Below are 14,671 nucleotides of genomic sequence, written 5' to 3'. Positions count from 1 at the left end.
CACTTTCAGTCATGATGTCACATACAGTGTTAACCTCACTCAAAGGACTCAACACACTGTACAGTATCTGTGTAGAATAAGAGGCTTTTCCAGAATGTTAATGTTACTGGAAGTCACAGTGAAAGGGCAGTTAGGCCATATTTAGCAACTGTAGTGTGACATAGTGCTAAATGAAACTGAATACAACAGGCATTTAAATCAAATCTATGATTGGACTGTGAGAGAAGTAGTCCTGGCTTAGCGAGAAAGCTCAAATGTAAATGTAGTGGCAGACTTTATTATTTCCAGATGAAATCCACACACGCAAAAATCAGCTATCTGCGCTAGCTAACAGTCAGTGCAGTTTTATATGAGTTGCCCTTTTAGCTAGTCACCGCAAATCACATTTGATTACGTTAATCTCAAGTTGAGTCACAATGCTGCAAACTCCTAAATTTACATAAGAGGGAAAAGGAGGATTACATTTTGAAATGAAAAAATGCATTTTTTCATTTCATTGTGTGTTAAAAGCAAATACTAAAAGGGGAGCACCTAAAATCATTCTCTGATTATGTGGCTTTGACTCAAATGAGACTCTTTGTATCTTATTGTCTGTGTTAATGTCCTAATTTTCTCATCCTGTCCTCATTTAACCCTGTGAAGCCAAGTGTGCTTTTCCTCTGAAAACCCCCCAAATTCCACAACACCTTTTAAACAACTGCAATTACAAAAAATATCGGATGTAGCAAATATGATGTAAATTAAAACTCATACATTACAACAAGTTTCTTTCTTTAAATTTAAAAAAACAATGGATTTTCTGGTAATTAATTTATGTACAAGGGTAACTATTGTTACTCTTTTCTAAACTGAGTGGTTTCTGTCAGACCTGCTTCCAGAACAAAATTATTGGGGTGCATCAGACGTTAATCAGGGTGATCTCTGCCTATACAGTTTACTGGTCATCAAAACAACTCTTTATTGATATACAGGGTGGAGAAGAGGGTTGCATTGACAATCCAACACAATGGGCAGCACATTGAACACATTTTATAAGTGGTCAGAAACTTGTAAATAACTCATGAAAGAATAAAGTTACGTTGAAACCAAGCACACCATTGTTTTTATTGTGACATTACCAATAAGTTTGATGTGTCACATGGCCCTCTTCCAATTGAAAAAACAAAAGTTGTATCCAAGATGGCCGACTTCTAAATGGCCACCATGGTCACCACCCATCTTGAGGAGTTTGCCCCCTCACATATACTAATGTGCCACAAACAGGACTTTAATATCACCAACCATTCCCATTTTATTACGGTGTATCCATATAAATGGCCCACCCTGTATATTGAGGTGTCATTGAGGGTACAGGGTCTTCCTGTTGTCTTCATGGGGAAAGAATAAAGCTTCATAATTTGCTTTTTGCCCATAACTCCAGTCTGGATGACCTGGTGGTGGGAGCGCCGCTGTTCATGCATCGGGGGTCTAATGGGCGTCTGGAGGAGTTGGGAAAAGTGTATGTGTATCTACAGAGGGGTCCTCTGGAGCTGGAACCAAGTCAGTCTCACCTCCTGGGTCTTCAGGCCTTCAGCCGGTTTGGCACCTCTCTGGCCCCGTTGGGTGACCTCAACCAAGATGGTTTCAATGGTAAATTTGCATCATAGAGAATGTGCTGAACATAGACCAGAACGAGACAAAATAACTCAGTTGTTACACTATAGGTCATAACCCCATTTCTGAACATACTTTACTATAACTTATGTAATTCTATTGGAAAATCCACCCATTGTCTTAACCACTTACACAGCTTAGGGGTGCAGGGAAACTGGAGCATGGTGTAGAGGGAGAGTTAAACCCTTGACAAGTTTCCAGTTCATCATACCATTAACACATACAGTAGATACAGACAGCCTCACAGGCGCATTGTTGAACCTAACATGCACGTCTTTGGACTGTGGGAAGAAACTAGTGCATCTGGAGAAAAAGGAAGGCTTTTTTTAAAATTTGAGGCATCATTCACCACCATGCCACCTTGTCTTTTGAGACCACGTTAGTTAAAATAAGATTATTTTTCCATCTGGAGTCATTTATTTTCAGATGCATGGCTCTGTTCTTGTTCCTCCCTGAAATTCCAGGCATACGTGATGGGAGAGCTGCAGAAACAGAAAAGGCCTAACTGACAAAAGACATAACCTTGATTAAGTCAGAAATAGCATGAAATTGATAATCTGGGGTAAAGGTGGGTTGCAAAGGAAACAGGATCAATGCTAAAGCACCCTTAAAGGAGCCACTATATGAGATTTTGGCAATATGACATGAGAGTGTAGTGTAGTGGTTTTCTTGGCAAGCAGAAGGTCCCTGGTCAATCTAACTAGAGACATAAAAGCCTTTGGTGTTGTCAAATATAAATGAAAATGTTTCTGAAACAAAATCTGCAGAGCTACTTGCTGTGGTGAAGCCTTTAGCCAAAAGTGGCCCTCTTGTGTGCAAATAAGAAGTGTACCAGCTCAACTGTCTGTGGGCTGGCAGATTAGCAGATCTGTTGGGAGTGCTGGCTGAGGTGAACTTTGTTGCCTACCAGAAATAATACTGCACTCAGTTTGTTTTTTAGATTTGGTTTCTGTCCCATGAAGTAGTTTCTTTCATACAGATCTGCATTCAAGTGTCCATTTGTCTAATGAGTTTCTTCTTTGGTTGTTTCATGCTATAAAAAGATAGAGAAAAGGGTGAAAAGTGCCAATCATATAAACAGGGAAAAGCAAATACTCACATTTGCGCAGCATAAAGAGCCAAATGTTTTGTTTGTTTATTTCCTACATGACTGAGTCAGTATAAGGGAAAGGGTGTAGTGACTGATTTCATGTTTCAGCACTCGTTTAAACTGCCTCAGATGCTTTTCCAAATGTGAATGATAACTTGGCTGAGCTAACAGACACACTGACAGAGTCTACACTTCATTCATTCAAGATTCAGCCAAAGTCTAACAATGTAAATAACCAATAAACACAGCAAATGACTGAAGTCTGCTCCTTGAAAAACAACTGTCAGTCCTAGAACAATTGTTCTTCATTATTTTGTTGTTGAAGGAATATAAGTGCGTTGTGCTGCCTTGCATAATAATATACATGTAGTTAACAAAGTCTTGTTGCTGTTTACGATCAGACGTGGCTATCGGCTGTCCGTACGGAGGAGACGACCAGCAGGGGTCGGTTTTCATCTACAACGGTCATGTTGGAGGACTGAAGGACACCCCCACTCAGATGCTCTCGGGCCAGTGGGCTTTCAGCTCTTTCCCGGCCAGTTTTGGCTTTACTGTGCGAGGCAACACAGATCTAGATCAAAACGGGTACCCAGGTATTGCAGAAAAGGCTCCAACAGATCTCTATCAACGCTTCTTCTTTGTTTCATTTCATTTATTGATTTAAGTCACTTTCCTCTTCTCGCAGACCTGATTGTCGGTGCTTTTGGGGTAGATAAAGCTGTCCTCTACAGGTATGTTTAAACTTTTAGTAACGTAATCACAATCATGCAGACCATTCTACTCATTCTTGTCTCGTGTCTGCAATCAGAGCTCGGCCAATAGTGAACGCCAGCGCGTCTCTCACAGTACAGCCGACCATGTTCAACCAGGAGGAGAAGCACTGCATGCTGACCACAGGGAATAAAAGTCTTTCTGTGTCTTGGTAAGGTATTTTCCTGTTCAGAGTTCGAAACATATGCTTATTAATAGGCGGATTATACACAGTTTGATCGAGCCTTTGGCACTCACCGCTGTAGTGGAAGTTTCTTTAATGGTCTACCAAAAAAGTTTAAGAGCAACTCAAGAGTTCTCTGAGGTTATGGAGCATCTCCTAAATTATGTAACACACATCTTAGTCAGTGCTTTACCTCAAGAGAATGTCAAATGACTTCATGTTTGCCAGTTTCCTCCTCTGAACACAGAGTATTCTTAGAATCAGTGGAAAAACAAGGAGTAAAATTCTCCCAGCTTTCAGTCCCAATAAAGCTCTTTCCACAAGTTCACTTTAACCATCGGATTCAGTGTGGAACCTTTAAATGCTGTTGTGGGGTGTTTGCCAAGCTGCCTGGTGTCTTTGTATCTGACTCTGATGTTGATACAAGCGAGTCTTGTTTTCATGCTTATTGCTGTATTTTTTGCTGCCGTGGAAACAAAACGGAAACAGAGGGAGAGAGGAGAAGATGGGGAGGTGGGAGAAAGGTGGAGTAGCTACATGGAGGAATGAAACGAGAGTTGGGAAGGAGACAGAGGCTTTGAAAAGGTTGGAAAAGGCTTGTAAGTTTTATGGAATGAATGAACACGATGTTCATTCATGTACGTGTGTGCATTTCAAAGCTAGAGCTCCTAAAAGGGACCTTTCATGTGTTTCTATAGTTACAACAGCTAATATTAAACATGACAAGAATGTTTACCTTTCACTTAAATTGCCTCACTTCACTATAATTCTGAGGAATAAAGCTCGGGTGTCTGAGGTGTTAGACTGTAGCTCTTTTTGCTCTTGGTTCTGCGCAAGGCATTTTATATTTTAAGGTAAGGACCCTACGATAATACAGAGACAACCCCAACAATCAGACAATCCCCTATGAGCAAACACATGGTGACAGTGGGAAGGAAAAACTCCTTTTTAACAGGAAGAAACCTTCAGCAGAACTAGGCTCAGGGAGGGGCGGGGCCATCTGCTGCGACCGGTTGGGGGTTGCAATGAAAGACTTTAGAGTAAGCAGTGGGAGTAGGATTGTAGAACATGGTGATGTTGCATATCAGCTGGTCATGTGTCCAGCTGAGATGAATTGTGCCTAACCATGTCTGTGAGGGTGAAGTCAAACATAACCCAAACTTACAAATCACAAGTTTGTCTAGAGAGGATAAATAAATCTGTGTACAATCAGAGGAGAAGTAGATCTCACGAAATGACAAAACTCCTGAAAACATCTGAAGAACGTGATCCAACGAGATGCCAAGCAGCTCCCAGGTGTCGCCAAACAGATTTACACAGCTTGTTTCCTGTGCTTTTATGTGCACCATTCAAGCACATAGTGTAATTGTTAAGTGCTGACTTTGTGTTATTATTCCAGCACATTTAGAGTCAGTGTTTACTTTGGTTTAAATGCAAGTAAATGGCCAAGGATGGCTGGAATTAATTTAGAATCAGATCAAACTGACAACATTTTCATATCTAATTGAAAGCTGTCTGGGGATGTTGCATAAACATAGACTGGAGCATTCCAGTGCTTTATTCTGATCTCTACCAATCTGCCACACCTGCTGACTGCAGGAGCGGAGCAGTGGATCGTCTTGTTTTAACTGGTTAATCCAACCATCCATTTCCCTCTGTGAGCATCGTTTCCCATCACACCTTCTGCTTTGTCCAGTATAATGTTACAGTCACGGTACACAGAAAATCTACCGTATTTCAGTTCTACGGTTATATAGTGAGGTAATAATAACAAACATCTGGTACTTAGCAGGTTCTAAAGTTAGGCAAATATAAAAGCAAAACAACAACACTAAACTATTTTATTTATTTATTTTTTAAAAAGCTCAAATGCAGTGTGTAAAAACTTAAATCCACCTGTGTCTAGAGCCACCTTTAGCAGCAATAACTTTAGGTAATCATTTTCCGTATGACCCAGTTTCGCATCATTGTGGTGGAATCTTTGCCCACTCTACTTTACAATGTTGCTTCAGTTCATTGAGGTTTGCGGGCATCTGTTTATGTGTAGCTCTCTTAAGGTCCTACCACACCATCTTGGCCAGTTTGAGGTCTGGACTTTGAGTGGACCACTGAAACACCTTGACTCTCTTCTTTTTCAGCCGTTTTGTTGTAGATTTGCTGCTGTGCTTGCGATCGTTGATCGTTTCATGACCCAATTTTGGCCAGACTTTGGTTGTCAGACAGACGGCCTCACATTTGACTCTAGAATACTTTGGTGTACAGACTAGTTCATGCTCAACTCAACAATGTGCTTGGTGGTGCTGCAGTTCTATGAGATGTTCTCTATAAATGTGGTGCTGTGCATTATGACCAAACATCTTCTCATGGTTCATCTGAGGTTGAATTTTCCTAATTTTAAGACCTGCTAAGAATCAGATAAGTTTTTTTAAATTATTGCTTAATACATACAATCCTAAACTTTAAGAGAGGGAGTACTTTCTGTCATCAGATTACTTTCTGCAGAATTTGGTCTTCAGAAGGTTGCAAACAGTCTTAGACTGAATTTGGCCCTTCTAATCTGTATCTGAATTTATTGCACAGCATCAATTTAGATACACTGGTTCTCACACTTTTTCTGCTATTTCTCATTTAAGAAGCACAATACTAGATTTTTTTAATGAATTATTAACAATTAAAAATGATACAGTTTGATTTTGACTTAGGATAAGCACAGGTAGCATCAAAGGACCCTTTTATTTGGTCTCCATAAGAGAAGAACCATAATTATTCACTTTATTTACTGAACAGCTGCCTGATAGAGGCATACTGTAGATGCTTAATGCACACTGTCTTAGTGCAGGGAAAAAAAACCAAAACAATAAATCTATGAATAGGGGATACTTTCTGAGGAAGACAGAGCTACGGCTCAAATAAAGTCAAGACATCCCTGCTAGCTCTGCGTGCTAATTTTTAAAAAATATTTGTGTCTGTCTTAAACCTCCAGCGTCAGCATCACTTTCTGCCTGCTGGCTAATGGGAAGCACCTCCCCTCTCATCTAGGTGAGGCACGCACACACACACACGCACACATGCACATACAAACGCACAGATGGTCCCCATTACCTTGCTTTCTTTGTGCAGCCACAAGTATGCTAGCCCTCACTGTGGTCAATTTGGCAGTTAAGATCAAGATAAAAGAACAATTGTGTAAACACGGGGTAACTTGGTGGGCTCCGGCAGTTTAGAAAAGTGCGTGTGTGTTTATTTGAAGTGAGTGGGTGTGTATTGTCTCTGTTCTCTGCATAGTTGTTGTCATGTGGTCTGCAGCAATGCTCTCTATGTTTCTGTACAGAGAACAAAATAGCACACAAAGGCTGTTTGCCATAATAATATTTACTCCTGCATATGTGTGTGTTTGCATGTGGCCAGGCAAACACAGACGGCTGAGCACATATGCGTTCATGTATGTGCTTTGCACCAATTGGCATATTTGTGTGAAACATAGATGTGTGTGTCATACATTTTTTTAAGGCTTCGTGGCAGAGGTGCAGTTGGACAGTGGGAAGCAGAAGCAGAAGGAGTCTATCAGGAGGACTCTGTTCCTGGACAGCCAGCAGCCCAGCCTAGTGAAGACCTTTAACCTCACCAACAGAAAGCCCCTGTGTCACAACAGCAATATCTATCTGCGGGTCAGTCACACAAGCTGTGTTTGCACCTTGAGGTCAAGCAGATTGAGCGAATGTTTTCCATTTGATTTTTTTAGCAAACCTTTTGTTTTGGTCAGGTATAATTTATTTATCTAGTCAAACTAGAGAAGATATAGGACCCCTTGTGACTAGGAAAAATTGCCCAATGATTCCACTGAATGCTTTTAAGGGGAAATAGCTGCAAACCAACTGGTCGCCTAGAGGTTGAACATACAATACCCTCAGTTACTGGGTAGCCACTTTTCATGTCAAAGGAATTGCACAGGAAGCAACCTGTCTCCAAACTGTTGTGGTCTGATTGCAATCACGTTCAGGTTCTCCATTGGCAAAGGCTTGCAAATAACATGTTGCAGTTGCAGTCTGCACTGCACAGATCTCTTTGTAATAGGGTACTTCACTTAACTGGTTACATTCCTGTATAAAAGAGACGTTTCTGAGCGCCCATGTCATTATTTCTGGAGAAAAGTCTTCATTTCTGTTTCAAAGTAGTTAATGTGAAGTTCTGCTTAATATGAATTTCTGTATATGTAGATGATAACAGATTTACAAGATGGGAAAGTATTTCTGATTTTTACCATATTTGTATTTATTTTTTTTATTTGACCTTTATTTATACAGGCAGTCCCACTGAGACTCAACGTCTCATTTACAAGAGAGACCTGTTTCAGACAAACATATTAAAATTACGACAATAATAAAATTGCGACAACAAAGAATAGCCTAATGTTTACACAGTCATTTCAAAAAGAGGAACAAGTTCCCATAGTGATGATTTTACAAGGTAATTTTTTCATTTTTTTAAATCTGCAACTGAGAGAGCTGCGAGTCCTTCTGTAATGCATCCAATGAGGACTGGGCAGAAAACGAGAATGCCTTCTTTCCAAGTTCTGTAAGAGTCTGATAAATAAGAGGGGAGTAAACCACAAATAGATTTATAGATAAAATTATACCAATGAGCCATCCTGTGTAGGGCCAGTGGGAAGCAGTCAGCCAGAGAACAGAAAGTACAGTAATGTGTTAAAGGTTTACAACCAGTTAGAAATCTTAGTGCCCTGTGATATCATGATATCATGTAAATTATATCACGTTATCCAGGAGGGGTAAAAAGGTGGTAGCAACGAGCCTTTTCCCTGCCGTGAAAGAGAAACACAATCGATTTTGGGAATATAAATAACTGTAACTCATCATATTATCACAGTTTGTGAGTAAACGCCAACTTCAGTTGCAAACTGATAACCGACTTACTCAATCTTAAAACTGTTTTATCACCGTAGCACAACTGACTGCTAATGTTCACAGAGCTGCTGTTCATCAGCAACAAGACTGCAAGTTCTTTGTACTCTGTCACAATAGTTTTGGTTGTGCTGCTGTGTCCAGCCACTGTGTGACTGTAACATGAGGTGCTCCTCAATGAATAAGAAATGAATGAAGCTAAATAATTAGCATGATTGCTTATAAAGCATTCATAACTTGATTTGGAGCCTCTGAAAAGTACAAAAATACAGTGAAATACATCCATGAACCGAATAATTCAGCAACAAAAACTTCATTTTTATTCTGTGACAACAATATAAAGCAAGAAAGACCTCAAGCTCTTTCTCTTACCTTTCTGACTCTTTCTCTTGAGTCTCATTCTAGTTTCTCATCAAATACAACTAGTTCAGATGGTCATCTGGAGCTTTGGCGCATGCCGTTCCCCTGATCTCTTTCACCACATTTCCTGTCAATTTGTACCACAAAAAAAGAGGGAGAGAAAAAAATGACACGTGTTTTATGACAACCACTAGTAAGATTACTGATCAGTATTTCTTATGCATGTACGTACTGAAAGTTGGTACCATAGTTAACATATAAAAAACATTAAAAAAGGACAACATATCTAACAAAAGTTAACATAAACAGTGAATCCGAATCATTCATGAGCTTTGCAGATCTTTTGTAAGGAATGAAAAACATTTAATAATTTAAAGGCTAAAAGATATGCAAATTGCATTTCGGTGAGGAGATATTGGCTATAATGATAAGTACACCCAGCAATTTTCAGATATAAACACACGCAGGGACAGAAATGTACTTTCAGGCAGAACTATGATAATAAGCCTGCAAACAGTCGCTCATATTTCATGCTGTCATCTGGGCAGGAGAACAAGCACACATCATTTACAAACATGAAAGTAATTGTGCAAACAGCCCTTATTCTTCAGACCAACCATTTCATAAGTATGCTTTTAATAATTTTTGCAAATTTTCTACTTCTTAATGTTTGGAAACGACTCCAGCCCTGCTGCTTTTCATTGGAGCTGTCTAATCAGAGACTGGTTTGCACCTGCAGAACCAGGTGAATGCACTTAACTTTCGGCTAATACCGAGGTTGAAGTCATTTCCTAATAACAGGGTTTGAAGTTGCTGTTTGAAGTGCTACGTGAGGTGAAACTGCTTCAGTACCAATCCTCTCATCACTTAGTGGTGACCTGATCAAAGATTGTGCCTGACAAAGGCGCTTATGTCATACGTGTGGATGTTCACTGTAAGATATAATGAGCAGAGCACTTTGGTCTCTGACAGGATAAGAGACCAGAGTAGAAACTGACAAACATGCACTCATGTCAGTCAGCACTTATCTGTCTGTGTACTCTGTACTCTTTCTTTAAAAGAGCCACATCATTGTGTTTATGCAAAGGGAATTCAGGCAACATGATATTAACTTTAAACACACTCAGGCCATTTTAAAGGTAATATTACTTTAAAAACTAACTTGTTATATCACTGCTGTTATAATATCAAAATCCCTTTCAATTTAGCTTAGCAATTTGGGTCAGTTCATCAGTTGTGTGGATATTATAACCTCAGGTTATATTGACTTTACCTCAGTGCATAATAAGTTGGCATTGTCAGCCTCTCCTTTAACCCCTTAACCTGTGTGTTTCATGCTGTTTTAATTGTAATTCTTTGTGGGGTTTTTTCATGCTTCTTGCTTCGTCCACCTTTCAAAATCAAAATCAAAATTATACACTTATAGACACCATCAACCACATCAAGCTGTTGGTCATTTGAATGACTGCATATGTTGTATACCCAGAATCCTTCACTCTATGTGGTTGAACACTGAAATGAGCGAATACAGGTTTGAATCCCCCATTAGCCAAACTAAAAGCTAGCTAACAGTATCACTGGTATTTTGTTAGCTAACCTAAAAGCTAGCTAACAGTATCACTGGTATTTTTTTCCTTCTCAGCACAAGTTTTGTGGAGTTTAGCTTGCAGGGGGTTATTGTAAATGTCAGGTAAAGATCCTTAACTTACATATATCCTATAAATACTCTAAAAGCAGTAAAAAAAACAATCAATCTGCATCTACTAAAACTGATTTCACTCACACAATTTATGGTTTTGCATAGTGCCAATTCAGAACAACAGTTGCCTCAAAGTGCTTTATACTATAAGTCTTATAGTATAAGATAACCAACAGTCCGACTGACAATCCCTTATGAGCAAGAACTTGGTGATGGTGGGAAAGAAGAACTCCCATTCAACAGGAAAAGACACTTCGGCATAACCAGGTTCAGGGAAGGTCGGCTGTTTGAGGCAAATGTTTGGGGGTCAAGGGAAAGAGGAAAAAATGAGAGAATAGCAAGACTGAGAGCAAAAGAACTTGAGCCTGTAGCAGTATAATTAAGGGATGGTTCAGTCATCAGATCCATGGGACTGGTTCACTAAGGAGACGGGTGTGCTAAGAAGTCAGAGTGAGCCACACCAGACATTAGTTACTACAATGAAAAAGTAATGTAGGCCAGTTTTTGCTGTAAAATCTGTTCTTATTTTCAGAAATCGCACTTGGTAGCTTTCTTTTATTTAAATATACAGATTTCTCAGCTTCTAATGCAGTTGTTTCTTTCTCTCTTTCAGCCTGAGGAAGAATTTCGGGATAAACTGTCCCCCATTTACATCAGCCTTAATTTCAGTTTGGATCCACAGGCCCCGCTAGACCAACATGGCCTCAGACCCATCCTCAATTACGAGACAGAACAGCTCATAGAGCAGAAGGTATGTACATCATCTAATGATAGGATAATGCAAAACGCTGTGACAATACACTGTTGTATGCATGTGGAAACAGATGCAGGGATGGTAGAGTTAAACAAGCAGTTTGAAGATGTTGCCTATTATTATTATTATTATTATTATTGTTATTATTATTATTAATAATAATAATAATAACAATAATAATAATAATAATGTTATTCTCGCAATTAAAAGCCGAAATGCTACAGTTTGGTGGTGCCAGTAGTGCCTGTAAAGCACAACATCAGGCATTTTAAGCAAAACAGCAAATACAAATCAAAACCTGTTTAAACCCTCTGTTGCTAATGCGAGTATTAGGAATTGGTCATTGAGATAAAGTATTTCTTCAGGTCTCATTAAACCACTTCAGAAGAAAGTGGGCAACACAAACCACATACATCTGATTGCAGCTGTGCTGTAGGGAAGTGGGTGTGTCATGCATAGGGTTAAAGTTAGTGTAATGGTGAGGGTGGTGGTGTCATGAACTTGGTTTGCAAGGCTGCAGCTGGATGCTTCTACAGCAAGCTGTGGGGCAATTTTATGGCAGATTACAGTTTCTCCATATCCTGCACTATTAAAAAGGCGAGAGGAGCCTCAGCTTACCCAAAATTATTGGTGACAATAATTTTAGTGCAGTTTCTTTGAAAACACTGAATTTTTAATGATTACTTCAGCGAAGACATTGCCTTACAATTCAACCATCTTTCTAAAATGAAACTCGTGTTGTGGTCTGGAAGTTATCTGACTGTCTGCTGGACACCTTTCCCGGACTTTCTAGCATGTGGTGTTGGTTACTAGGACCACTTCCTGAGTTAACTAGCCATTGTGCAGAGGATTGTATGTGCTCCTGCCATTAACAGCACAATACAAAAAGTATATCATTTACTTATGGATGCACTACCAGCACCCTTCTTCCTAATTTAGCCTTACCAAAACCTTCCCAAACATGAGGGTCGAGCCTCACCTGTGCACATTTATTTAAATCTTGCAATGAAAGCTTCAGTGGAGATCGTATGCTTCATGTGTGCCGCATATTTACTTGCAAAGTCTGTTTTTTGCACTTTGTTTTTGTGAACATGGCATCTGTCCCACCTATTTTCTCCTCTTTTTCTGTCAGCTTTTTAGAGTGAACGACCCAAAGGAAGGATGCAAAGCAGACTGATAAGAAAAAATTAACCTTGAAATCTGGCTTAAAAGCAAAAACACCAAATTTAGAACACAGCAGAAATCCAAGAGTTCCAGGAAAAACTGAAAGAACAAGAGGGAAGATAGACAGATGCTTAGAGGGACTATGTGTCTGTCTGTGGGGAAGGACAGAACTATATATACACACTGAGGACTAACTGGGAATTGAAAACAAGACAAAAAGTAATCAAGACAATCACAGGGGAGGAAGTTAAACTGAAAGCAAGACACACGAGACAACTAGTTATCAAGTAAATTAGGAAAAAGAACTCAGCTAAATACAGAGACAAGGAAACTATCAGTAGGAAGACATGAAGGCTAACTTAAAGAGAACAAGCAAACTATAAGTACATCACAAAACTGAAAGGCACTACAAGAATAAGAATAAACAAGGCCGGGACCCAAAATAAAGGCAATGCAAGAAACTTCAAATACTAGAATAAACAAAACCCCAAACTCAGGTGTATTAACTATGGATACAAACTCAACCATGTGATGCATCCCAGGGGTTCATAACATTTCCCTTTTCTGCTGTGTCTTGGATGCATTTTTAACGTAACCCTTTGAAAACTGTCTTTGAAGTCTAAAGTCTCTGAGGATAAGAAGTGTGTGCTTCTGTAAAAGCGTAGAGTCTGTCTGTACTGTATATCACATTACCACACCAAAATCCTAGACCACACCACTTATATGGCCACACGCCGTGCTTCTTAGGGTTTAACCAGATGGTCGCCACAAATGTTACCAGATGAAGGGAGAGCAAGGGGAGTGAGGATGCTCTACCAAGCAACCTAAAGTCATGTTTGTTCCATACATGGTGAAGTCACGGCTCACTCTTACTTTTCATATAGGAACATGACTTGATTGGCAAGGACAGAGGCTAGCATTTACAAATACACATAAATATGTGGCCCTTCTATAGTAGCGAAGCCCATATGGTTAGAGGTTGCGGGTCGGCACTGTTAAATCAAGAGCTGCGTTCTGCTCTCTGGTCTCTGTTGGCAATTCCTTTGTGCGCGTTTCATATACGAAGAGTTGGAAGGTTTATGGAGGACTTGCGAGTCATGGCTCTGCAAAAACACAGAGGGGGGACTGACAGCTCCGTTTGGGCGGGGTGGTGCTCAGCTCACAGACATCTGGTTGTGGTTTGTTTATGTATGTTGCCAGTGGTCTCCTCCACCAGGCAAGAGCCAGGGCCTGCAAATGTGCACATGTTTATGTGAGGTATATAAGCTGAAGTGAGTGTGTGATGTGGGTGTGTAAGTGTGCACTACATGTGCTTGTAATTGGAGTTTTGTAATATTGAGTGCACCAAACTTGTTTGAGTTCAGAATCCTTAAAGGAAAAATTACCAGATTCATCTGTTGATCTCCCGTTTTAGCCGTCCTTTGCATAAAAGCTAAGATTTTGTTGAGTTGTATGCTTCCACTGAAGCAGATTTGTGACACGGAGTAAGATTTATTGGCCTTATGATATAATTAGATAAAGCTGCAGACTTCTTAATCAATTAGAAATATCATTCTTCCTTTAGTTTCCAACACAGCTTTAATGAGTAAGCAACCTAAACCATGCTTACTGTGTGTTAGCAAAGTCACACCTCATGTGTGTTTTTCCTATGGTGGCTTTGGTTACCTGCATCAGACTGCAAGTAAATTCAGCACAGAGATGCCCCCTGATTGCTTTTATTTTCTATGTTCCTTTGCTGTGAAGGATGCGTACTCCAACATGATAATTTGCCCCAACATACGTCAAAGCTTTAAAAAGTACCTGATGACAGAAGACCAAGTCACAAACTTTCCTCCATAGTAAAGTGACCCCACTGAGGGTTTGTGGGGTTTAACCCTTGTTATTTTTCTTTGCCATACTTTTTGTGAGACAGGGTTTAGAACTACAAGTCCCATAATGCTTTACATTGTGAACTACAGTTTGAGCCCCGTTATTTTCACTCTCTGTGTTCACATAATGCCAAATTAGCACCAGTGAAAATTTCCTCAGTCAGCTTCAATTCAATTCAATTCAATTTTATTTATATAGCGCCAAATCACAACATAAGTCGCCTCAAGGC

General features: G+C 39.8%; 1 protein-coding gene across 2 annotated transcripts in view; it reads left to right on the top strand.

Annotated features, from left to right (window-relative positions):
* Positions 1–14,671, top strand: part of LOC102310166 (integrin alpha-5) — a 59,407-nt gene that overhangs the window by 17,751 nt on the left and 26,985 nt on the right. For both annotated transcript variants that reach the window (XM_005933476.3, XM_042222900.1), the window contains 7 exons: positions 1,421–1,629; positions 3,145–3,336; positions 3,429–3,474; positions 3,552–3,665; positions 6,661–6,716; positions 7,188–7,345; positions 11,269–11,406. In XM_005933476.3, coding sequence (XP_005933538.1) covers positions 1,421–1,629; positions 3,145–3,336; positions 3,429–3,474; positions 3,552–3,665; positions 6,661–6,716; positions 7,188–7,345; positions 11,269–11,406 — 913 coding nt within the window. The remainder of the gene's footprint in view (positions 1–1,420; positions 1,630–3,144; positions 3,337–3,428; positions 3,475–3,551; positions 3,666–6,660; positions 6,717–7,187; positions 7,346–11,268; positions 11,407–14,671) is intronic.

Source organism: Haplochromis burtoni, unplaced genomic scaffold (assembly GCF_018398535.1).
Source record: "Haplochromis burtoni strain Fernald_Lab_line unplaced genomic scaffold, NCSU_Asbu1 Contig_97, whole genome shotgun sequence".
Lineage (NCBI taxonomy): Eukaryota > Metazoa > Chordata > Actinopteri > Cichliformes > Cichlidae > Haplochromis > Haplochromis burtoni.
This window is presented reverse-complemented; position numbering and strand designations above follow the sequence as displayed.